This window comes from Schistocerca americana, chromosome X, assembly GCF_021461395.2.
Source record: "Schistocerca americana isolate TAMUIC-IGC-003095 chromosome X, iqSchAmer2.1, whole genome shotgun sequence".
NCBI classification, from domain to species: Eukaryota; Metazoa; Arthropoda; class Insecta; order Orthoptera; family Acrididae; genus Schistocerca; species Schistocerca americana.
In genome coordinates, this window is record NC_060130.1 from 623,922,074 (window position 1) to 623,949,473 (window position 27,400).

Below are 27,400 nucleotides of genomic sequence, written 5' to 3' on the forward strand. Positions count from 1 at the left end.
GAATAAAATTATTATGTCATATAATACAAAAAAATCATGCAAGTAATTGGTGAATTTTAGTAATACAGGGAGTACGTAAAGTCTGGGAACACAGTCAATTATATATTGCACAAGAACCAAACATTGTACAGATATCATACATATGTCATTTTGAAGAGAAACCATGAGAGTTTTTTTTAATTTTTTTTAATTTTTATTTCATGTATACCGCCAGTGTGGTTTGGTAATTTGCTGATAGTCAGCACTAGTCGCAAACATGGCTTTTAGGTGCGGAGCGAGCTTTCTATGTGCTGGAGTTCGACAAAAACAAGTGTGCTACAGCTGTTCAACAGATGTTTAGAACCAAGTATGGTAAGAAGCCATCAACAAGAAGGCCATTTACCACTGGCAAAACAAATTCATTATGACGGGTTGCTTGTGCCCAGCAAAGAGAAGTGGACATCCCAATGTGAGTGAACTGAATGTGGAGCTCATACGAGAGACATTCATAAGAAGTCAAAAGAAATCAGTGCGTCATGTATCCTGTGAACTCGAAATGGCTCCAATGACAGTGTGGAAAGTGCAGCGACAGAAGCTGTCTATGAAACCATTGAGATTGGAGATAGTGTAGAAGCCCAATGATGATGACAAAGACAAGCATTTTGGTTTTGTTCACAGTTGCAACAATTGAATGAGGATGGGGATGGCAATGTTGATCACTTAATTTTTAGTGATGAAACCACTTTTCACACTAATGGGGAAAGTGAACAGGCATAATTGTTGAATCTGGGGTACAAAGCATCCACACAAATGCATTGAATTTGAGCATGATTCTCCAAATATAAATGTTTTTTGTATTTTGTCACATCGAAAACTATATGGGCCATTCTTCTATGCTGAGAACACTGTCACTAGATACTCCTGCTTGGACATGTTGCAGCAATGGCTGATGCCTCAAATACAATCGGACTCTCTGTTAATCTTCCAGCAGGATGCAGCTACACTCCATTTTCATCGTGATCTTCATGGGTACTTTAACATGGAGCTGCCGCATCAATGGATTGGCTGTGCTACAGAATGGGACAGCTGCTTCATGAAATCGCCTTCCTGATCACCAGATCTCACTCCATGTGACTTTTTTCTGTGGGGACACATTAAAGATCTGGTGCATTTACTACCTCTACCATGTAATGTAGCAGAGCTCCGGGAGGGAATATGGAAAGCGACTGCCATAGTCAATGATGACGCGCCGGGACAGGTATTGCAAGAATTCGATTACCGTATTGATGTTTACCGGGTCGCTCATGGTTCACATATCGAATTTTTGTAAAAAAGAACTTTCAGAGTTTCTCTTAAAAATGCATTATGTATGACATCCATACAATGTTTAGTTGTTGTGCAATATATAACTGAAAGTGTTCCCGGACTTTATGTATACCAGGTATGTCTTTCTCTTACTCTGTCTTAAAAAAATATCATGTGCTTTCAGAGAAGGAAAGAACAAAGATAAAATTTATGTAAACTGAAAACTAATCTTTAGCTTAAAAAATATTCAGAAAAATTAAACTGCAATGTATTAAAAAACTGCAATATTTGCTACCTTTTGGTAACAAATGTTACTAAATAAAATGTTGTTATACAGTGAATGGTCAAATTTATAGGAAGACATTGTGATACAGTGCCAAATTCCATCTGAACAGCTAAGCTGGATGCATGACTGAGCGCCTAAAAATAGGGCTATGACCTCTAAACTATACACAAATACAAACAAGTATAAATAAATAAAATGAAAAACCTAACTGTGAAATTTCTGTTCCAAAACAAATCTTGTGACATCTATCAGTCATCAGCTGCCAAAGCTTGTATGGTGCATTTGTTCCCATACGGTGATCAAATTATGGGCTCCTGACACCTATATTCAAATCAGCAGCAGTCTGACACAATTGGCTGCCAGTTACCCCATACAGATCTGTGGAAGTGAAGCGACCGCTGTTCATCAAACACCCTCTGACATCCTGTGCAGCAGTTTGTATGTGGAAACATTCTCCCTGTAATATTCAAGACCCAGACTAGACACTATTTATCTCAGAAACCCAAATACATGTGTAATCTCCAATATGCTGTGATCCACACATCTTGCACCAACTGTCATCCAACATTCAAAGACAGTTAACTACCAACATGCTGCCACATTCATTACACACAAGTCTGTAACAGATTCCTCAGATATTGTATCTAAACTTGTGCCATAAACAACATCTCACCAAACACCTGAGCATCACATGGAGCATGTCTTCAAATGTAACAATTCTAACCATGACTTCTGGCTGCCCAGTTTGATTATTTTTACTATCATTATTACTGTTAGTGGCATATTAATAAAGTATAAGTGGAAGAGGTACAGTCACAATCTTAGATCAGTCAGAGTTCTAAATGACATCACTGTATTACTACTGTTAATAATAATAATAATAATAATAATAATAATACAGGATCAAACAATAAACACCAGATATTGCAGCAAGCATATTATTAAAGATCCCAGTACCACAACAGATAAATGCAGACTTTGCAAACAACAAATAGAAACAGTAGATCACATCACAAGCGGATGTACAATATTAGCAAATACAGATTACCCCAGAAGACATGACAATGTAGCAAAAATAATTCACCAACAACTTGCCATACAATATAAACTAATAAAACAACACGTTCCCACATACAAGTATGCACCACAAAATGTACTGGAGAATGATGAATACAAATTATACTGGAACAGAACCATTATAACAGATAAAACAACACCACATAACAAACCTGACATCATAGTCACCAATAAAAAGAAGAAATTAACACAACTAATCGAAATATCCATACCCAATACAACAAATATACAAAAGAAAACAGGAGAAAAAATTGAAAAATACATCCAACTGGCTGAGAAAGTCAAGGACATGTGGCATCAGGATAAAGTTGGCAGTATACCAGTTATACTATCAACTACAGGAGTCATACCAAACAATATCCACCAGTACATCAATGCAATACAGCTACATCCAAACTTATATATACAATTACAGAAATCCGTAATTATTGATACATGTTCAATTCTCCGAAAGTTCCTAAATGCAATATAACATTTACCATACAGTTAAAAGGAAGTGACGCTTGATCAAGGTCCACGTCACTTTCCATTTTTAACCAGACTTAACGTCTGAGAAAGTAAAGAAATAATAATAATAATGTCAAATTCTGCCCAACTGGCTTGTTAGATCATCAGAATCCTTAGCTGGTTGGAGAGCCCAGCCCACAAAGCTCAAAATGGTCTAAATTGGGGAGAGATCTGTTGACCTTGCTGGCTAATGTCAGGTTTTTCAAGCACAAATACAAGCAGCAGAAGCTCTTCTTGTGTAAGGGTACGCATTATATTGCTGAGATGTAAGGCCAGTATGTCTTGCCATGAAGGACAACAAAACAGGGTGTAGAATATCACTGATGTACTGCTGTACTGTAAGGCTGCCATGAATGACAACTGAAGGGTCTTGGAATGAACGCCTGGTTGTCAGGCTGTATGGTGGGCAACAGTCTGTTTGGTGACTCGCTGGTGTCTGAGGTGTCTCCATTCATGTCTTCACTGATCATTTGGGCCCCATTTGAAGTCGGATGCATCACTGAAGACCATTCTACTCCAGTCAATGGGATATTAGGACAAAGATGTGTCCGGAGGTGCACCGGACAGTGTGGTATACCAACCTAACTGTCACCCACCATGCAGACCATAAACTAGAAGAGATGGTCTGGGGTGAAATTTCTTTTCATAGCAAGACCCCTTTGGTCATCATCTGTAGCACCTTCACAGCACAGCAGTATGACAATGATATTCTACACCCTGTTTTGTTGCCCTTCATGGCAAGACATCCTGGACTTACATTTCAGCAAGATAATGCCTGCCTGTACATGGCGAGAGTTTCTACTACTTGTCTTTGTGCTTGCCAAACCCCACCTTGCCCAGCAAGGTGATGGATCTCTCCCCAGTTGAGAAAATTTGGAGCTTTATTGGCAGGACTCTCCACCCAGCTCAGGATTTTGCTGATCTAGCATACCAATTGGACAGAATTTGGCACAATGTCCCTCAGGAGGACATTCAGCAACTGTATCAACAATGACAACCCAAATTACTGCTTGAGTAGTGGCCAGAGGTGGAGCAATGTATTATTGATTAGCTCAATTTGAGAAGCTCTTTCTGTTGAATAAATCATGAAAATTTTTCTGAGATTGTAATCATTTGTTTGTCTGTGCATATACATCACATCTACTGATTTCTATCCATTTTGGATAATTGCTTTGTGGTGCGTCCTTTTTTTCATCCTAGAGTGTATATGTGTGGTAGGAAATAATGCTTTGCTACAAAATTTGTGCTAGAAATAGAAAACAACACATTTTGAAAGCTATTTTTAGTATCTGCCTAAATATAACATCTTGCAAGCTCAAAGCACATATTCATGCAATTGGTAAGTTTAATGCTGTTACTGGGCCAGTTACTGTATGCAAAGTGATGTGTTCAAGTGACTTTAAATGCGGCAGCTCCCTCCTCTCGTTATTTATATCATTTGACAATAACATCACATACAGCCAATACAGTTTTAGGACTTCTGCAGTTCTTTGAAAGCACTCGTAGCTAAAGCTACATGGAGCTATTTACATGATTAAATGCTTATTACTTTTCAAATACTCATCAAAATTGTATTATAAAGTGTGTATCTCTACTGATATAACACTGTGGCATTTCTGAGAAAGTTTCATTCATTTCAATGCTTTGCATTGTTTACTTTGTTGAGTTTAAAATCATTATTATTTTTATGCAAAAATAGTAAAATATGTGGTGAAGTTTAGTAAAGAAGCTTTTTGTTAACTGACTTACCCTCTTCTTCATATAAATTATGATCTCCTGCAACCACTGACAGGGTCTTGGTGCCTAACTTGTGAACACAGTGTGCTGCTGTAATGACCCAGTATTCTGCTAACACAGCTCCTCCACAAACATGCCTCGCAGTCCAGCCAGTAACCAGCTGAATGGACACCTGCCATGGAAACTGTCCTAAAACAAGCATTACACAGGGAAAATATAGCCCTTTTTTGTTGCAGTAAAAGGAAAACAGACTAGGTCTGTAACAATTTATTAAGTTATGGCTGTAAAAAGAGAGGCAAAGTGCAAAATGCATGAATGTGCGAATTTGAGAAACAGTTTAAGTTGTTCTGTAAAGCAAAACAAAACAGAACTTTACTACACTTTTCCAATGTAAATTAAAGGTGTAGTCCAGTCAGTAAGATATTTGGATCACATCAATGTATGTAACTTCAGTCTACAACATGTGTAATATAATTACTAGAACCAGTACTGATGTGCTGCAAACACAGCATAACAATACCTAAAATTCTTCTATTATTTTTGTGCCTTCATTGTCATAAAAAACGCCACCAAAACTCTTATTTTATCATGACTTAAATGAAAATCTTTGATTTAGCTGAAATTTACAGTTTTTAGTGAATTTCAGTGATTCATCTTTTCAAATGATTTTTTTCTCTGGTGTAGAACTGCTATTGCTACCACATAAGATGCACAGTTTGTATAAAACACGAGAAAATTTAAAGCTTTTTATCATGAATTATCAAATGTTTTTTCTATACATTTGCTGACACTTTTGGTAGGGAAGGAGATTACATTACTGCAACTGTTCTAAGAAACATTCAATGATTCTAGTATGCTATTTATATACAGCAGTTGAGAGATTTCCATCAAATTTAACAATGATTTCAGCAGTAAATGGAAATATTGAAACAGGTAGGAAGATTTTTCTGTTTAGCAAAAGTGACAAAAAGCAGATTACAGAGTACCTGATGGCTCAACACAAAAGTTTTGTCTCAAGTACAGATAGTGTTGAGGATCAGTGGACAAAGTTCAAAACCATCGTACAATATGCGTTAGATAAGTAGGTGCCAAGCAAGATCGTAAGAGATGGAAAAGAGCCACAACAACCGAGTTAGAAAACTGCTGCGGAAGCAAAGGGATCTTCACAGCAAACATAAACATAGCCAATGCCTTGGAGACAAACAAAAATTACGCGAAGTGAAATGTAGTGCGAGGAGGACTATGCGAGAGGCGTTCAATGAATTCGAAAGTAAAGTTCAGTGTACTGACTCGGCAGAAAATCCTAAGAAATTTTGGTCTTATGTCAAAGCGGTAGGTGGATCAAAACAAAATGTCCAGACACTCTGTGACCAAAATGGTACTGAAACAGAGGATGACAGACTAAAGGCCGAAATACTAAATGTCTTTTTCCAAAGCTGTTTCACAGAGGAAGACTGCACTATAGTTCCTTCTCTAGATTGTCGCACAGATGACAAAATGGTAGATATCGAAATAGACGACAGAGGGATAGAGAAACAATTAAAATCGCTCAAAAGAGGAAAGGCCGCTGGACCTGATGGGATACCAGTTCAATTTTACACAGAGTACGCGAAGGAACTTGCCCCCCTACTTGCAGTGGTGTACCGTGGCTCTCTAGAAGAGCGTAACGTTCCAAAGGATTGGAAAAGGGCACAGGTCATCCCCGTTTTCAAGAAGGGACGTCGAACAGATGTGCAGAACTATAGACCTATATCTCTAACGTCGATCAGTTGTAGCATTTTGGAACACGTATTATGTTCGAGTATAATGATTTTTCTGGAGACTAGAAATCTACTCTGTAGGAATCAGCATGAGTTTCGAAAACGACGGTCGTGTGAAACCCAGTTCGCACTATTCGTCCACGAGACTCATTATCAGAGCGCCATAGACACGGGTTCACAGATAGATGCCGTGTTTCTTGACTTCCGCAAGGTGTTCGATACAGTTCCCCACAGTCGTTTAATGAACAAAGTAAGAGCGTATGGACTATCAGACCAATTGTTTGATTGGATTGAAGAGTTCCTAGATAACAGAACGCAGCATGTCATTCTCAATGGAGGGAAGTCTTCCGAAGTAAGAGAGATTTCAGGTGTGCCGCAGGGGAGTGTCATAGGACCGTTGCTATTCACAATATACATAAATGACCTTGTGGATGACATCCAAAGTTCACTGAGGCTTTTTGCAGATGAGGCAGTGGTGTATCGAGAGGTTGTAACAATGGAAAATTGTACTGAAATGCAGGAGGATCTGCAGCGAATTGACGCATGGTGCGGGGAATGGCAATTGAATCTCAATGTAGACAAGTGTAATGTGCTGCGAATACATAGAAAGAAAGATCCTTTATCATTTAGCTACAAAATAGCAGGTCAGCAACTGGAAGCAGTTAACTACATAAATTATCTGGGAGTACGCATTAGGAGTGATTTAAAATGGAATGATCATATAAAGTTGATCGTCGGTAAAGCAGATGCCAGACTGAGATTCATTGGAAGAATCCTAAGGAAATGCAATCCGAAAACAAAGGAAGTAGGTTACAGTACGCTTGTTCGCCCACTGCTTGAATACTGCTCAGCAGTGTGGGATCCGTACCAGATAGGGTTGATAGGAGAGATAGAGAAGATCCAACGGAGAGCAGCGCGCTTTGTTACAGGATCATTTAGTAATCGCGAAAGCGTTACGGAGATGATAGATAAACTCCAGTGGAAGACTATGCAGGAGAGACGCTCAGTAGCTCGGTACGGGTTTTTGTTAAAGTTTCGAGAACATACCTTCACCGAAGAGTCAAGCAGTATATTGCTCCCTCCTACGTATATCTCGCGAAGAGACCATGAGGATAAAATCAGAGAGATTAGAGCCCACACAGAAGCATACCGACAGTCCTTTCCACGAACAATACGAGACTGGAATAGAAGGGAGAACCGATAGAGGTACTCAAGGTACCCTCCGCCACACACCGTCAGGTGGCTTGCGGAGTGTGGATGTAGATAGTAACAAACTGTGTTACTATATTTTATTAAAATGTTTCTTCACTTTATACTTTTGTAGTAAACGAACTTAACCTCATCTCATTCTGTTGTATTGGCATTTTAATCATGTACAGGGAATATCATCTTTTGTGGAAAATATTTAGTATCACAACATAACATTTAGCTAATTCAGTACCGTTTGTACATCAATTACATGGGTTTCTTTGATAAATTGCATATTGGTATCATTAGTCATTGGTTTTTTATTAAGTAAAACTGCATAAGGTCACGAAGACACAATTTTTCGTTCAGTAACTACCACTAAATTGCTAGAAAAAAAAATCATCATAATGGACAAGTGTGTTAACTGCCACAGAGTAGTGAGGTATGGTCAACAGTGTGAAGACTGCCTAAGCTTATTTCATGCTGCATACTGTAAAGTACCCAACTAGGACAGAGATGTAACTAGCCTTTGGCACTGCAGTAGTTGCGGCTATTGCTTGACAATTATGGAGAAAGACGCAGCTGGTTTAAGGTTCAAGCCATACAACCAGCTGCTTGGGGCACCAAGTTGAGAGAGTATCTGAGGTGCCAAAGTGCAAAATTTGTATACTAGGTGTTATCATGATTAGTAGCAAAAACTGACACAGGTGGAACCATTTGAAGGAGGGTGGGCTTTGCAAATGTATGTCGCTTGTATAGGGAAGTGTTCTCAAATCAGTCCTGGAAAAAGAGCAGTTGGTCTCGAAACTCTTAAGCTGACCTAGGAGTAGCACAGGCAGAACTAGAACAGTTGAAAGTTGCAACTGTCAGCAGCGAAATTATAAATACATTAGCTAAGTGCACTGAGGTCAAACCTGCCAGATGAGGCAGGAGGTTCAAACGGTACTGTACGTCTGCTTTCTTCGATCTAGGTGTCTTCAGCAGCTTCACTGCTCTGAAGACTGTAGAAAACACTCTGGCAAAACAAGGAAGTGAAAGATAAGATTAGTACATTCAGATGGGTAATAAGACCTTTTGGTCTTATTACACATCTGACTGTACTAATCTTTCAGTACTCCTTCTGCAACAGTCATGGGAGCTGAAAATCAAGGTAATATAAAACTCACTGGCTTTAAGTTAGCTTTGTTTTCAGATTTTTTTCTGGTGGCAGTGGTGCCAACTTACTCAAATAGACGCTCTGCACAGGTTGTTTTCGAGTGTGATTTGGGAGTAACACAATTAATAAAATACTCAGAATCAAACACACTCGGCCAACAAAGAAACCTGTAGATCCAAACAGTTAACATTATACAAGCAGTTAACGTTATACAAGGAATGTGAATCACACACAAAACTGATCCATAAGTGATGCAACATCTGCAAAACTGCACATATAATACACAAAAATAAAGTGTTCATTAAGTGCTATTAGTAAATGAATCACTCAGGAACAACGACAATAAGCATTATGATTACTACACGTGCATACAAAGTTGACACTCGTCGCGATGGCTGGTGGAAGCGACTGTAAAGGCATTTCCCATTTACAGTCACTCCCATCACCCACTTAGCCGGCCGGTGTGGCCGTGCGGTTCTAAGCGCGTCAGTTTGGAACCGCGTGACCGCTACGGTCGCAGGTTCGAATCCTGCCTCGGGCATGGATGTGTGTGATGTCCTTAGGTTAGTTAGGTTTAAGTAGTTCTAAGTTCTAGGGGACTGATGACCTCAGTAGTTAAGTCCCATAGTGCTCAGAGCCATTTGAACCATTTTTGAACCCATCACCCACCGCGCCGAGTGTCACCTTTGTTTGCGCGAACAGTAAGTTATACAAAAAAAAAAAAAAATAGAACACAAAAGCAGTTGATCTACAAAAGAACTCCACTATTTACAGTGTCCGCATCCTCGACGTTAAATTCGGAGGTCAGTCACTCCATGAATATCACGCAAGACAACATGCCAATTGTAGCATCCAGTAGACTCGTTCCTTAGATTTGTGACATAAAATGAAGCCAGATTAACGAGCTTATTAGGTGAAACCGTCTATGAAATAACACAGGAAAAAGGTTCTGTATGTTCTCGGCCTCTAACTTTGGAGGTCCGAAACTCAATAATTCTCACCCGTCGCAACATGCCACTTGCAACATGCCAGCCGGTGTGGCCGAGCGATTCTAGGCGCTTCAGTCTGGAACCGCGTGACCGCTACGGTCGCAGGTTCGAATCCTGCTTCGGGCATGGATGTGTGTCATGTCCTTAGTTTAGTTAGGTTTAAGTAGTTCTAAGTTGTAGGGGACTGATGACCTCAGGTGTTAAGTCCCATAGTGCTCAGAGCCATTTGAACCATTTGCACTTGAAACATCTGTACATCTGTAGTAGACAGCTTCTTTAGTTTTGTGACAAAAAATAATGGCAGATTCACGAACTGATTAGGGGAAACTGCCAAACAGGGAATTGAATATCACAGAAAATACATGCTTTGTGGCCTCGGCCCTTTCTTTCACAGGTTTCTCTTAATTGGCTCATGAAATTGGCTCTTATGAAAGTTGCAAGTGGCATGTTGTGGTGGCTGATATTAATCGAGTTATGGACCTCCGAAGTTAGGCAAGAAAGCCAGGCAGCTAGTATTTTCTAGAGTATTCAGTTAACCTACCAGTTTCTCCTAATCGTCTCGTGAATCTTGCTTCATTTTTTTTGTCACAGAACTAAGGAAGGTATCAGATCAAGGTTTCAAATTGTTACAGGTGTCGCAGCGTTCATGTGTGGTCTGGCATTGTCATGTGAAGAACGGGGTGCTCCACGTGTGGACGAACTCTTAGAAATCGTGCTTTCAGTTTCCTGAGGGTCTACCAGTACCTAGCAGTAGCAGTAAGGTAGATAATGACGCAGTAATGCCATATCCCAAGGGAAAAATTGAAACACTTATCTTTGGCAGAATCTGAAGGCTGGAAGCACAGTTGACCAAGCACTGAATAAATACGCACCCATCAGAATAGTTCATAAGAGAGGGAACGTGCGTGGTATATGGCCTCTGTAAAGAAAGTTCTAAGGAAACAGGAACTACTGCACAACCGGCGCGAAACAAAGCATACGAGTAAGGATACTGAGATGCTGAATAAAACGCATCTGATTGTCAAATGGACAATGCATAAACGACTATGGAAGCGGAATATTTTCGGAAAGACCTTTCCCCCAACCCTGAAGAAATCACATCAGAAATCAACAAATATACGACACAATGTTAGTCCGGTATACAACTGTCGATGATATAACGACAAAGTAAAGTCGATAAAAAGTTGTAAAAACATAAACAACTTATACATGAACAGATATATAGAGTTAAATGTGCAAATGTCCTATAACAATATAAACCTACAATCAGATACTGGTTGGCATTAACAAAACAACATATGGCCGATTCCCTTCCACATCCTTGAAACATTCCAATCTTGTACTCCGTTTCTAATGACCTGGCTGTCGACTGAAAGTTAAATCCTAATCTTCGTTCCTCCCTTCCCTCTCTCTCTCTCTCTCTCTCTCTCTCTCTCTCTCCCTCCCTCTCTCCCCCCCCCCCCCCCCTCTATCCGTTCCCTACTAAAAACGATGACCCCATGTCCCACAAGCTAATGAATCCATTAGCTTTTTATGTATTCATTCGTCTGCTGACACCTGAGAAGTATCTTTTTTTAACAGATGTTCGCAGTTCTTCTATATGCGGATTAAATGTCTTAACATGCGTTGTCTTTAATACTTGTTTTGCGTTACCTGTTTAATGGTTTCTGTTAGTGAAACAAACAAGAAAAATGTGTCTACAAGATCTTTTTTGTTTTATTATTGTGTATTTAATTGTCGTTAGTTGTCACAATATTTGTAACTCTAAGGAAGGCATTATGCTAATACTAAAATGAGAATGCAGTCAAAAGCGGACGCAGCTGACCTAAATAATTTACCTGGTTCTGCACTCGCTCCACCAACAATACGACTCTCGTAGTACTGGTTGACGCCACAGGATACACTGTACCCGATCGGACTGCAAACAAAGTGTATACCGTCAAAAAATAATAAATAATGTTAAATAAATTGTAAGACATACACATTTACAGAATCCAGAGAGAAACAAGATTTTTTCCAGTTACCGAAGGCTCAATGGACTGTCTACGAAACGACAAGCAACAAACAGCACTACATTTGGAAATAACAGTAAACTGAGCAGACGCTGGAATTCAAACCAAGGTCAAGGGACATCTACATCAACAGCCCAATATCTTAAAGACTACACTGAAACAACAAGTTAGGAAATGAGCATTTTGCTCTGCCCTTGAAACAACTGATAAACATAGGACAAAATAGAGAAACACATGTAACATTTACTGACTACGTGAAAGCCTTTGACAGAGTAAATAGGAGAATGTTGCGGGGAAATACTAGACAAGAATGACATACTACATCACTTACTGGAATTAATCCAAAAAATGTACCAAATCTGAAAAACAGCCATTGGTGGAAAAAGAATCTCAAAGTAACAACAAATTTAGACTTACGACAATGATGCAGTTTGTCTCCGATAGTTTTTGGTATTTCTGTTGATAATACTTTGGAAGAGCAAGCAATGACAAAATTTTTGCACATGTTGTGCAGAATACATGAGACAGGAGGAATGGCCTCATACTTCAGAACAATTTAATAATTGCAATTCCAAAGAGGCAGGCGATGACAGGTGTGAATACTACCGAACCATCAATTTAATAGATCATGGTTGCAAAATATTGACACTATCTATAAAAGAATGAAAAAATTGGAAGAAGCTGACCTCGACGAAGATCACTTTGAGTTCTGGAGATATGTAGAAACACGCTTGGCAATACTAACCTACATTTCATCTTAGAAGATTAGGTTAAAGGAAGGGAAACCTACATTTATAGCATTTGCTGATTTAGTGAAATCTTTTGAAAATGTTTACCAAACTCTACTCTCTGAAATTTTGAAGGTAGCAGGTATAAAATATAGGTAGCGAAGGGCTACTTACAACTTGTGCAGAAACCATACTACAGTTATAAGAGTCGGCGGACACGAAAGAAAAGCAGTAGTTTAAGAAGGGAATGAGACAGGATTGTAGCCTATCCCCGATGTCATTCAGTCTGTAAAGTGATCAAGTTGGAAAGGAAAACAAGGAGCAATTTGGAAATGGAGTTAAAGTTTAGGGAGAAGAAATAAAAACATTGCAGTTTAACGATGAGTCTGTAATTTTTTCAGAAACGGCAAGTTACTTGGAACAGCTTCTGAACAGAATGGATAGTGTCTTGAACATGGATTACAGGATGAACATCAATAAAAGTAAAACCATGGTAATTGAATGTAGTCGAATTAAATCAGGCGATGCTGACGGAATTAATTCAGGAAATGGGACACTGAAAGTAGTACACGTGTTTAGCTACTCGGGCAAAATAACTGGCGATGGCAGAAGTAGAGAAGATGCAAGTAAAATGCAGACTGACAAGAGCAAGAAAAGAAATTTCGAGAAAGAGGAATTTGTTAATATCTTTGGTAAAATTATGTGTTAGGAAGTCCTTTCTAAAGGTTATCTGTCTGGAGTGTAATCTGGTATGAATGTGAAACGTGGACAATAAGCAGTTCAGGCAAGAAGACAATGGAAGCTTTTGTAATGAGGTGCTAAAGAAGAATGCTGAAGATCAAATTGGTAGACCAAATTACTGACGAAGAGATATTAAATCGAACTGGAGATATTAAATCGAACTGGGGACAAAAAATTATGGAGCAACTTGACTAAAGGAAGGTATCGACTTGAAATCGATTGATAGGACAAATCCTGGGAAGTCAAGGAATAATCAATTTGGTAATGAAGGCAACCGCGTGGGGTAAGAATTCTAGAGGGAGACCTAGGCAAGAATATAGCATGCAAGTTCAACTGGATGTTGGTTACAAATGATATTCAGAGACGAAGAGGCAGGCAAAGAATAGACGTGTGGAGAGCTGCATCGATCCAGTCTTCTGACTGAAGACTACAACAGCAAAGATGTGTTGAGAGAATGACTACGAGAAGTAGTCAACGGCAACGGTCGTGCCAAGGTGAATACACTAATTCTCGTTAGATCATGGAAGTGAAGCACCGTGAGGGCGTGACCAGTACGTGGATGGCTGACTATGTGAGTACGCTGCATACTGTTAACAATGTTTTCTTTGCCTTTACAGAAGAGGGGACAGGAGGGGAGGTGGCGTGAAGTCCCTGGTCGTCAGCGTTTGCGCTAATGTCCTCGACGAATTTCCAGACTTCTCCTCAGTGTCTCATGAAGTGAGGGCAAGCGACACTTAATGGTGATCCGTCCGTCGAATGGGGACGTTAAGCTTGGGAGGGATGGGGGGGGGGGGAGGTGGGGGGATGGGGCCATGGCTCTTGGTGCTCTTCGAGAGGAATAAGCGATGTGCTGGCACCAGATTTTACCTTCTCTCATCATCTGAAACACAATACTACACTACACACATATTATTGTTATCTACAATCAACAGATAAACTTCCACACGTAACTCTCATAACTCGTGAAGAAAAGGTGCCTGCGGGCGCGGAGGATTGGAAAAACCTTCCCAAGTAGGCAGTTGAACCTGCTCTTCGGTGTATCCTAGCCATTCATGCCGTACGACTTTACTTTCTACTAAAAGAGTTACAAGTTTTTATCCACAATGATGATGAAACTGTGCAATGATAACACTCTTTGCTGATGACCAACTTCTTACAGCTGATGGACAGGACACTCTTCAAAAAGCTATTTATAAATGAAATATAACTGCCGAGATACGTAATTTAACAATTTAGATGCAAAACATATCTTTTAAAGGTCAAGATGGGGTCCCAAGCAAAATTGTAATAAACAGTCAGAAAATAGAGAGGGTGAATGAATTCAGCTTCATGGACAATACCATATCATTCACAAAAGAAAAAGATGCACCGAAAAATAAGTAAAAAAATAAATAAAATCCTCAATTACTCTGCCCAGTCACATCAATATGACCACCTATCAAAGGCCTGAATAACCACCTTTTGCAGCGCGAACTGCTGCGAGACCTACAGGAAGAAAATTAGTGAGGTTCTGGAAGCTACCGACAGGGATAGGGAGCCATGCCGACCCCAGCGCCGTGACCAGCTGAGCTAGGTTCAAAATGGCTCTGAGCACCATGGGACTTAACATCTGAGGTCATCAGTCCCCTAGAACTTATAACTGCTTAAACCTAACTAACCTAAGGACATCACACACATCCATGCCTGAGGCAGGATTCGAACCTGCGACCGTAGCGATCTCGCGGTTCCAGACTGAAGCGCCTAGAACCGCACAGCCACACCGGCCGGCGCTGAGCTAGGTTTCTCGGTTGAGGGTCCACGGGGCAAAAAAACCGATCGTGGTGGTGCCACACAATCTCGATTGGGTTTAAATCCGAGAAGTTTGGTGGTCAGGGGGAATGGTAAACTCATCCTGATGGTCTTCGAACCACGCACGTACACTGTGAGCTGTGTGACACGTTGCATTGCCCTTCTGGTAGATTCTATCGTGCCGAGGAAAAACAAACTGCATATAAAGGCGAACATGCCGTCGAGGATAGATGCGTACTTGTGTTGATCCCCTGTACCTTCCAGAATGACGAGATCACCCAGGAAATGCCACGAAAACATACCCCAGACCATAACTCTCCCTCCCCTGGCCTGGATCCTTACGACGTTTGTTGCAAGTTGTTTGCTTTCAAACGTTTCACGCTGATGGGGCATAAAACGTGATTCGTCTGAAAAGACCAACTGTCGCCACTCAGTGGTCGTCCAGTTGCGGTATTTGCTTGCTGATTTCGAGCCTTCGTCGCCGATGAACAGCAGTCACCGTGGGTGCATTAACAAGTCGCCTGCAGCGGAGGCCGGAATGCAGCAACGTTACCTGAACGGTCGTTGAGAAGACAATGTTGGTAGCGCCTTGGTTCATCTGGGCGGTCAGTTGCTCAACAAATGCACGTCCATTCGCCTGTACACATCCCCGCAGCCATCGTTCACCACTGCCATTTACGGCCCGTGGTGAGCTATAATTGCATCGGAGCCGGTTTTTGGATAGTGCCATCTTGCCATGCTCGGTATACTTTAACCACGGCGGCATGTGAATCGGTTATCAACTTAGTCATTTCGGCAATACTTCCATCCTTGGCCTGACAGCCAATGACAATGCCCTTTTGGACGTGAGATAAATCGCTCCGTCCCTTGGACACGCTTAATCTATCTTCCACTGCTAATGCTGCCACCTGCCGCCACTGAGTGGTTATTGCCTGTTGATGTCCAACAAGGGCGGTGGTCACTTTACCGTGACTGGACAGTGGATATTAATGGAATTAAATATATAGTACCGAATAAAAATTTGTGCAAAGAAACCCAAATTAAGTTCTACAAATCAATGGCAGTGCCGTCTATTCTTTGTGGCAGTGATACTAGGACAATAAAGGCTGAAAATGAAGGGAGACTACAAACTACGGAAATGAGGAATCTGATTGATGAGCAGTGCAACAATAAGAGCTAAGACATAAAAAGCGTAAATAAACATACCAAGGAGTACAGAAATAAACGAATTGCTAATGGCTCTGAGCACTATGGGACTTAACATCTATGGTCATCAGTCCCCTAGAACTTAGAACTACTTAAACCTAACTAACCTAAGGACAGCACACAACACCCAGCCATCACGAGGCAAAGAAAATCCCTGACCCCGCCGGGAATAGAACCCGGGAACCCGGGCGTGGGAAGCGAGAACGCTACCGCACGACCACGAGATGCGGGCAATTGCTAATGTTACGAGAATGAACAAAAATGGAATGCCTAAAATAATAATAAGAGATCAAATGGAAACTAAACGCAGAAACAACAGTGGCGCTGAACAAATGGATGTAACAAGCAAGTGCCCAATAACTGAAGAAAGAGGAAGAAGAAAAAGAAGAAGAAGGAACCGTTTGACGGAGTGAAACATCCTAATGAAACTGTTATCGGCAGGGGCGAATTGTCATTGGTAAATCATTCTTGAATTATTAGAAATAATTTTTAATTCCTTTTGAGCTCTATACAGTTGCTAGGCACATATTTGCGAGATCGAGTTAAGTTGCAAGTAACACAGAGATATCTGGGAATTCTGTGAAACATGTGTTCCAAATATAACTTTTCCTGTACTTAATGGCCGAGTGGTTCTAGGCGCTTCAGTCTGGAACCGCGCGACCGCTACGGTTGCAGGTTCGAATCCTGCCTCGGACATGGATGTGTGTGATGTCCTTAGGTTAGTTAGGTTTAAGTAGTTCTAAGTTCTAGGGGACTGATGACCTCAGATGTTAAGTCCTATAGCGCTCAGAGCCATTTAAACCTGTACTTCATTTCGTAATCAGTCTTTGTACGACTGGGCAGAACAAGTCACTACTAAGTGACTACTCCAATACGGAAACTCTTGGGGTTACACGGGATTTTATTTCAGTTCAAGAGCAGCTTTAGATCTCCGAAGGTGCAAAATTTACTATCACTATACTGACGTCTCACCTGCCACAGCACAATGTTGAAGGACAAGTTTGGCTGTTTGTGGTTGGATGACCACAGTTAGATTGGAAGAATGTGTTGAATTCTTAACCAGGATGGACTCGAAGGAATACAAGCACCGTTTATAAGAGTGTATCCAGCAGAATATGCGGCTAGCATTCAACCTGTGTGCGCAGTAACAGCAGCGTGGAGCAGGCGGGGGAGTATAAATGTCCTGTGCATGTTTGCATAAGCTGGATTACTAATACTTAAACCTACTGGTGGTTCTATGCGTGTTGGAAAGTATCTTCATGTAAGAGTTCTAATGCAGAAGCGTTTTTTCTTATTCATCTTGTTTGTGTAAAGCGAAAATTAACCAGAAATGTTCATGCAGCCCACCTGTGCCTAGATGAGTGCAGGTAACTTCCACAATGAAGGTGACCAGCAGAACTAACTCGGAACGATCTGGGGTCGAATGAGGCAGTACTTGCATCCTCATCTGAGTCTTAAACACTACTCCATAGCGATGTAGGAGGGTCACCACATTTGTTGCTGGGTAAACTGTAATATATTTAAGGGACGGGAATTCGGGTCAAAGGATATTCATTTTATGTCTTGGTACGATATCAATAAGTTCGATTTTCATTTTCGTTCGCGAAAACCCAGATAAATCATTATGTACCTATTTTTGAAGTAAATAGTACATTAACAAGTATTACGCAATATGTATGTCTCAACGTAGTATCGATAAGTGCAATTTGTCATTTTTGTACGCGAAAATCCAGATAAATCAATATGGATTTATTTTAAAAGTAAAGATTTCATTACGCAGATTTATTTTTGCAGTCAAGATTGCACTAATAACTATTGTGTGTGTATTTGTGATCCTCTAATGTCCAAAATTAGCTGTCAGAAATGTTATTTATTTAATTTTGCTGACAAAAATATAAAATTAGAACGTTTCAAAATAACCATTCTTTTTATGAAATTAATTTCACTAGAACGAAGTTGTAACAAGTATATAAAAAAACTTGAAAATCATTGTTGTCACTATTTATCAACTCACAAGCATCGTATTCCACTATCTTTGTATGTAAGTTATACCTTTGATTAGTTTGATATCGAAAGTATTGGCGGAATTTACTATAACTCAGTTGTATCAAGACGAACAGTATGTGTGGTGTCACCGCCAGACACCACACTTGCTAGGTGGTAGCCTTTAAATCGGCCGCGGTCCGTTAGTATACGTCGGACCCGCGTGTCGCCACTGTCAGTGATTGCAGACCGAGCGCCGCCACACGGTAGGTCTAGAGAGACGTCCTAGCACTCGCCCCAGTTGTACAGCCGACTTTGCTAGCGATGGTTCACTGACAAATTACGCTCTCATTAGGCGAGACGATAGTTAGCATAGCCTTCAGCTACGTCATTTGCTACGACCTAGCAAGGCGCCATTATCATTTGCTATTTATCTTGTGATGCATGTACCGTCAGACCGATGTTCACCAATTATGGATTAAAGTTAAGTATTCAAGAAGCTACGTACTTTATTGGCTAGTCTCAATTACTTTACCTGTTCCAGACCTCACGTCAGCCTGCGTGAGCTTAAACGTGTGCCTTTCGGCTTCCTCTCATAGTGACTTGGCTGTCTTGCCAAGTCACAACAGTATGTAAGTTGTGGTGGCTGAGCAAGCAGAGAGCAAGTGTTGCTAGAAAGCAGTTCCACTATTTCCGATGATATTTAACCAAGAAGTTAAGAATAAATGGAGGTGTTATTCAAAGTCGTATGTTGAAATTGATTCAAATGTCACCAGTTCGACATGTATGCAAAACCCGTTGAATCCATGCATGATCAACAATCATCGATACAAAAAGGTAAGTAAAATTACGTTTCACCTCCTGCTCTGGAAGAATTATAAATACATTACAATAAGCTCGTTATTATGGAGTTCACTACAAGTACAATTAAAATCTATGTAAGTTTTGCAGTCAATAACAATGAGAGTGTGAGCGTTACAAGAGACGCAAGACGCGGGTTGACTGTTAACTACACTGCTAATATTAGATATACAACACCAGGAAGGGAAATAGATACCGAAATTTGATGTATTGTGCGTATACAGTATATCAGGAAGATTACGTAATTAAATTTGCAGGTGATCTGAGGATATAGCCTGAAATTTAGTACACATAGCTGTCACCTCTGGCAGCAACAGTGGCTCTAGCTCAGCTGGGCATCAAACCGCACTGAGTTTGGATCACAGATACGAGTTCATCCTTTCATGCTGCCTCAACTCTGTCCCGGAGTTCATCAACATTAGTGGTGATGATGGGGGGGGGGGGGGGGGCGAGAGCGGTGTCTCTCTCGGGAAGCCTTGATCTTGAATGTCCAGTGGATGATGGGAGTAGGTAAAGTGCTGAGTAGAGCAACCAGCATCCTCTTTACGTGATTCGTCAGGTCAGCGTGGGTGACATGCAGTCTGAAGTTGCCTTGCTGAAAGATAACGTCCCGGAGACATCGAATACAAGGCACTACCACTGGCCTTAACACGATACAAATGTAAAGCGTATTGTCCCAGTCCTCGGCTCTGTGAACCAGCGGTCATTGTGTTGTGTAACAAATGGTATGTCACACCATACGCCAGGTGCTGGATCCGTATGGGAATGGTGTATGCAGTCTGGCAATTAGCCTCGAACCCTCCTGACGCAGATATGTCTATAGTGATGCTGTACCTAGAATCTGGTCTTGTCAAAAGAGGCGACGTAGTGCCACTCACTCGTCCATTGTTGTTGGTCGCACCGCTCCTGGCGCGCCTCTCTGTGCGGCCGTGTCAAGGTACGGCATAGCAACATGCGCACTACAGACAGTAATTGGTGCTCCAGATGTCGTCACACTGTCCGTGTGGATAGTTGTCTCGCTGCAAACAAATCCACTTTCCGGTTCAGGGCCGCTAACTCCTGCTTGGCCGATAGATTAGTATGTCTGTACTCTCAAGCGCTTGTCGCATGGGTACTCTGAGATCCTACATGGAGTTAAGTATGGCCCTTCTAATCGTTTCAAATACGTATTCACATTAGAGTCATGGGATCCTGACTAATGCGAATGACAATATCGTGGAACGATAAACCGCATTCTCGACTGGCCACGATCCTGCCCCTCTCGAATTTCAACAAATGTTCAAAAACATTTCTCCTCCTTACATAAAGCGAAACATGATCTTCTCCCAAACAAGCGAAATTTAAGTCAGTTTCAAAATGAGAAATTAGATGTGTAATTTTTCCTTTCATACAGAGTGTAGATGGCATTAATCCTGTCTACTCCATGCAGTGTATAAAAGAGCAGTGCACTGGCGACGTGATTATGGTCGCATGATGGGAATTCACAGACTTTGAACGCAGAATGGTAGTTGTAGCTAGACGCATGAGACATTCCATTTCGAAAATCGTTAGGGAATTCAATATTCCGAAATCCACAGTGTCAAGATTGTGCCGAGAATCCCAAATTTCAGGCTTTATCTCCCATCACGGATAACGCGGCCTTCACTTAACTACCGGGAGCAGCGGCGTTTGCGTAGAGTTGTTAGTGCTAATGGATAAGCAGAATGCGTGAAATAAACTCAGAAATCAATGTGGGACGTACGACCAACGTATCAGTTAAGACCGTGTGGCAAAATCGCGCCTTAATGGACTATAGCAGCAGACGACCGACGCGAGAGCGTTTTCTAACGGCACGTCATCGCCTGCAGTGCCTCTTCTTGGCTCGTGACCATATCAGTTGGACTCTAGATGACTGGAGAACCATGACCTGGTCAAATAGTCCCGATTTCATTTGGTAAGAGCTGATTTTGGGATTCGAGTGTGGCGAAGACCCCACGAAGCCATGGATTCAACTTCTCAACAAGACCCTGTCCAAGCTGATGGTGGTTCCATAATGGTGGGGGTTGTGTTTACATGGAACAGACTGGGACCTCTGATCAAGCTGAACCGATCATTGACTGAAAATGTTTACTTTCGGCTACTTGGAGACCATTTACAACCATTCATCGACTTCATGTTCCCAAACAACGATGTAATTTTTATAGATGACAATGCGACATGCGGGGCCTCAGTTGTTTGCGACTGGTTTGAAAAGCATTCTGTAGAGTCTGAGCGAATGATTTGGCCACCTACTGAACATAAATGGGACATACTCGAGAGTCAAGTTCGTTCACAGAATCCTGCATCAGTAACACTTTCACAGTTATGGACGGCTGTAGAGGCAGCATGGCTATTTCTGCAGGGGACTTCAACGACTTGTTGAGTCTATTCCACGTCGAGTTGGTGCAGTACGCCGAGCACAAGGAAGTCCGACACGATATTAGGAGGTATCCCACGACTTTTGTCGCCTCAGTGTGGGATAGCGTGTAATTAGAAGGGTCAGACGTAAGATATCAACCAAAACATTATAACCACTGCCCTCCCCGAAAGTTATTACCGCCTGGTGGCATTGACCATGTGACATGGCAAGAGAGGTATATAGAGCCATCAGAAACAGTCTGAAAAGCTTATAAGAATGTTGCATGAGAGGTCGTGCTGAGAAATAATTGTTAGCAAAAAAAAAATCGTTACGTTGTGCCGTTTCCGATTTAAAGAGCACTGATTTTAGCCGATCAGGTCGCTCCGCGTGCCAATTTCAAGTACTTGCAAGCGCTAAAATGCGGTACTGCACAGACATATGTGGGTGCAGGAGTTACCACTTGTTCAAATATTCATTATCAGTTAAAATGTGCATTTTTCAAAAGTAATAAATTTAAGCTAGGTGAACAAAGCTACGTTTGTTTGGTTTAAGGCAACGAAACGACGCCGCGCGGAGTGGCCTTGCGGTTTAAGGCACTATGTCACGGACTGCGCAGCCCCTCCCGCCGGAGGTTCGAGACCTCCCTCGGGCATGGGTGGCTGTGTTGTTCGTAGCATAATTTATTTTAAGTTAGTTGAAGTATTGTGTAAGACTAGGGATCGAGCCGGCCGGTTTGGCAGTACGGTCTAGGCGCTTCAGTCTGGATCCGCGTGACCGCTCCGGTCGCAGGTTCGAATCCTGCCTCGGGCATGGATGTGTGTGATGTCCTTAGGTTAGTCAGGTTTAAGTAATTCTAAGTTCTAGGGGACTGATGACCACAGATGTTAAGTCCTATAGTGCTCAGAGCCATTTGAACCATTTTGAACTAGGGATCGATGACCTCAGCAGTTTGGTCCCTTAGGATTTCACACATATCTGAACATGTGAAACGAAACGATGAACACATTGCGAACACTCTCTGTGACAGGCTGTTTGACTTTGAGCGCGCTAAGACCTGATTGGCTAACTTAAATTCTAAATAACTCGGAAACGTCGAAAAGTATCGAATTTTTTTCGCAACAGGTATTTCTCAGCACAACCTACCCTGTAACGTAATTACAAGCTTTCCATACTGTTTCTGACCCATCCTTAAGCAGAGCAAACACGAATAGGGGAATCATTCTAGCTTCGATGCGGACCACCAATGAGGAATCAACTGAATTAACAATTAGAAAATCATTTTGTATTATTTATCTCACACTAGAAAATTTTTGCCAACGGCTTTGCCGCAGTGGTAACACCGGCTCCCGTCAGGTCACTGAAGTTAAGCGCTGTCGGGCCGGGCTAGCACTTGGATGGGTGACCATCCGGTCTGCCGAGCGCTGTTGGCAAGCGGGGTGCACTCACTTGTCAGCCCTTGTAAGGCAAACTGAAGAGCTACTTGATTGAAAAGTAGCGGCTCCTGTCTCGTAAACTGACATACGGCCGGGAGAGCGGTGTGCTGACCACATGCCCCTCCATATCCGCACCCAGTGACGCCTGTGGTCTGTGGATGATACGGCGGCCGGTCGGTCCCGTTGGGCCTTCATGGACTTTTCGGGTGGTACTTAGTTTTTAGTAGAAAATTTTTTATATGTTACTTTGTACGATGTTTTATTTGTGTCAAGTTTTTTCCTAAAAGATGTCGAAAAAACGTCACTTGTTTAGAAATTCTTCTTTTCTAAGAATTACATTTTTTTTTTCACACAACTGTTATTCATTTAGATCAACAAAAACATACAATTTTTCCTATTTTTATTCTTCGAAACTCCAGTTGAAAGCAAATTTCGGAGTTGATCTCATCAGAGTGTTTTTGTGTATTAGCTGTGTATACAAAAATGCGGTAGAATTTTATCTTAGCTTTGTAGAAATGTATAGTTTTTTCGATCTCCAGTAAAACGCTGAGAAACGGACTTACGTTGTGTCTACAATCACTGACTTTATTGACACAAGGATATGCTGTATTTAGAATACGGACTTTTAACCAACGATACTCCTGGAAGCTAGGTGTGAGTGGCCACAACCAGAGAAAATTTTATGAAGTGTTATTTCTGGGAAGCTTTATACATAGTCGTTTCCACTTGCGACTCTCAAAAATTACTTTGTTTTGTATTTACTACGCTTTCATTTTCGAGTATTACTGATCTTCGAGCATCTGTAATCATACTATATACCAATATATACAGCAGCTGTCAGAAAGAAGCATATGTTGAATACAAAGTTCCAGAAACTTTGGGTGAGCGGTACTTACAAATCTCAGATGCAAGTATGCATGTAGGCATCAACACAGTCGTTTCTCTCAACATCAGCAAGTATAAAAGGCGTCCAACTCGTAAAGTATTCGAATAAAATAAAAAACAAACGAAAACCATGAAAGCAACATTTCCTCAAGTTCGTGTGGTCCCTTTCATAGTTGGATAACACATGTGACAGATGGAACCTATAAAGACAACTTCAAAAAGAAAACTGTTTAAATACACTGTTACTTAAAGGTAATATATATATATATATATATATATATATATATATATATATATATATATATATATAGTGATTTTGAAGGAACTGACAGACAATAAAAATAATAAAACCGTGATAAGCGCATGTTACAGCAATAAGTAAGTGTTACAGAGAAGCTAGGCGCCTTAAGATGTAAGTTTACTATAAAGAGCACTAAAAAATTCCCGTCTGAGGGCTTTGTTGCAGTGTGTAAGCAACGTAGAGCAACTCCGATGTGAGTATATAAGCACCAACTTGTAGGCAAGAGATTAGTGTTGCATTTGAGTCTTTCCAATGCGCTTGCGGTAAATTTGGAAACGTGAACTATGGCGACGTTATTACCAAATGCATCCAAACAGGACCAACGTGCTGTTATTCTTTTTTGGCTGCCAAAAGACAAACACCTGAAGACATCCATTGAAGAAAGAAGAACATCTATGGGGCAGCATGTCTGTCGAGAACCACTGTTGTGGAATGGTGCGCCAAATTCTGTGCTGGTTTCGATTCGACACAAGACGCTGGTCAATACGTGAGGCCAGCCTCATCCATTACAGACAAAAGCAAATGGGCGGTTGACGATGCGATTAATGCGGACCAGCGCATAACCATCTGTGTGCTATCAAAAGTTTTTTTCAGTCCTGTGCAACACATTATCCCGCAGGAGTTAGGCTACCATGAGGTCAGCAGACAGTGGATACCCCGGACGTTGAATGCTGAACAAAAAGCAAACTGAATGGCTGTTTGCCTGAAGCACCTGATGCGTTTCAGTGTAGATGGAAACACGTTCCTTGAGTGAACTGTTGCAGGCAACAAAATCTGGTGCTGCCACTGGGAACTGGAGTCGAAAACGTCGATAATGCAGTGGTGTCAACCATCGTTCCCTCGTTCCAAGAAGTTCAAGAGCCAGCCATCTGCTGGAAAGATGATGCTTACCCTGTTCTTTGATTAGCGATTACCATTGCTCACTGATTTAAAGGAATCTGGTATCTTCATCACTGGGAACGGTACTGGGCAACCCTCGAGAAATTACAGCGTCCATAACGTCGGAGAAAATTGTGGCAGAGGGTGCTGCTGCTTCATGATAAAGAACATCCCCAATCGCAAATGTCGTAATGCAGAAGTTACGCCTACTCAAGTGGGAGACACTAGTGCACATACCCTATAGCCCTGATCTCTTCCTATGCGATTACTACAACTTTGGTCCCTTACAAAAGGCCTTGAATGGCCGACGATTCCTGTCAGACGAGGATGTGCACCAAACAGTTACGGACTTCTTTACGCAGCAAGACATGGTGCTTTACGAAATGGATATTTTCAACCTGGTGTGTCGGAGGGATGATTGTCTCAGTACTGATGGCGATTTTGCCTGATTGGCATACCTATTCTGGACTGCACAACCTTCAAACAGCAACTTCTTGATCGCCCTTTCTACAAAATAAATGCAAATACCTATCCATATTTTAAAGGAATAGATATTTCTAAGAGAAGGAAATACCATATTTTGTTTCAGGAATGTCGTATAACCCCGTCATCGTGTAGCCTCCTCAGTACAATTCTGATATGAGTGTACCTTGTCATTATATCTTGACAGTGTTAAACTTCGTCAGTTACCTTATTTTTAAGCAATCTTGCTGCTTTTTTTAACCTTAATATTTTATGCATTCACATCACCTTCCTTACATGACATATTCCAAACATAGGGTTTACAGAGCCTCTGTTTTTACCTATTTTGCTTTGACAATTTTATCTGTTTCTCTTACTTTACTATTTCATACATGCACCACACCCACCCAACACTACACATGTTCCTTGTATTAGGTTCATATTATTTTTACATAAGATAGGAGTTAATTGTTACATGTTTCTTAAATGACTTGTGCACTTCGTCTTATGAGGCTACTGGTACAATATCGTGATACAACCTCCACAGTAATTCTCTATGTTTCTTTGAAGTTTTTGTATATTAACAAACTTATGTCTTAAAGTTACTGTAAGAGATGAGTTTTTATACCACTTACTTATTGCTATAAGTTACGCCTAAGACATCACGTTATGTAAGTTCCTTTTAAGTATCCACATAAAGTTTTTAACCTTAAAGTTATAATATGTTTATAATGCTGCTACATCTGGTTATGTGCACGATAAATTATGTACGAGACTGTATCAACTTTACTTACCATCTTCACACCACTAGGATCATACTGTCTTTGGAGCCCATCTGTCCCGTTTGTTATTCAACTATCTACAGTAAGGCTGTGCACCCATCCTACATCAAACTCCCAGGAGGAAGGTTTCCCAGTAATTACAAAGAATAGCATTGCATAGTACAGTACCTGTCTGGCTCTTTCAGCTTAGGTTTAGTCGCTGTCGGCGGCCGGTGAGGCTTCACAGGTTTCTGCGTAGTTGGTTGCTTAACGCCAAAGACCCACTGGCTGGGAGGACGCTGTGTTTGAGGTGGAGGCTGCTGCGTTTGAGGTGGAGGTTGCTGTGTTTGAGGTGGAGGCTGCTGAGTTTGAGGTGGAGGCTGCTGCGTTTGTGGTGGGGGTTGCTGCGTTTGAGGTGGAGGTTTCTGCGTCGTCGGCTTTGGAGTGGTAGGCTTGACGGCAACCAACCAGTGAGGTGGCTTCTGGGTGGTCGGAGCCGCCGTCGGCTTCACGGTTGTGGGCTTGATGACATCCAACCAGTTTGGAGGTTTCTCCGTGGATGGAGCGGTGGCCTGCGTTTCTCCTTCAGACTGAGGTTTGTGTGTCACCTGGTAATACGAAACACATATTAGGCTGGCTGCTGTCGCTTGGGACCTCCATACCCACTACCGTCCACAGCTGAGAAGAGTGTGTACAACTGGAAAGAGGCAGTGAATCGGGTGTGCACTGCACATGCTCTAGAGAGAATAATACACACTGTTCTAAAACATTTTCGTGGATGCAGTTATGTCAACATTGTGACAGTAACCCACTCGAAAAGGTACGAGCGATGTAAACACACATGAAGGGACGAACTCAGGACCTTTGCCTTTCGCGGGCAAGTGCTCTCTGACTGAGCCAGCCTAGCACGACTCACTACCCGTCCTCACAGCCTCAATTCTGCCAGTACTTCGTCTCCTACCTTCCAAACTTCACAGAAGCTCTTCTGCGAAGAGGTTC

At 41.5% G+C, this 27,400-nt stretch overlaps 1 protein-coding gene across 1 annotated transcript in view; it reads right to left on the reverse strand.

Moving 5' to 3' along the window:
* LOC124556209 (trypsin-1-like) overlaps window positions 1-27,400 on the reverse strand; it is a 149,804-nt gene that overhangs the window by 81,196 nt on the left and 41,208 nt on the right. The window contains exons 2-4 of the mRNA XM_047130198.1: window positions 26,591-27,009; window positions 11,823-11,902; window positions 4,904-5,080 (exon numbers count right to left, since the gene is read on the reverse strand). Coding sequence (XP_046986154.1) covers window positions 4,904-5,080; window positions 11,823-11,902; window positions 26,591-27,009 — 676 coding nt within the window. The remainder of the gene's footprint in view (window positions 1-4,903; window positions 5,081-11,822; window positions 11,903-26,590; window positions 27,010-27,400) is intronic.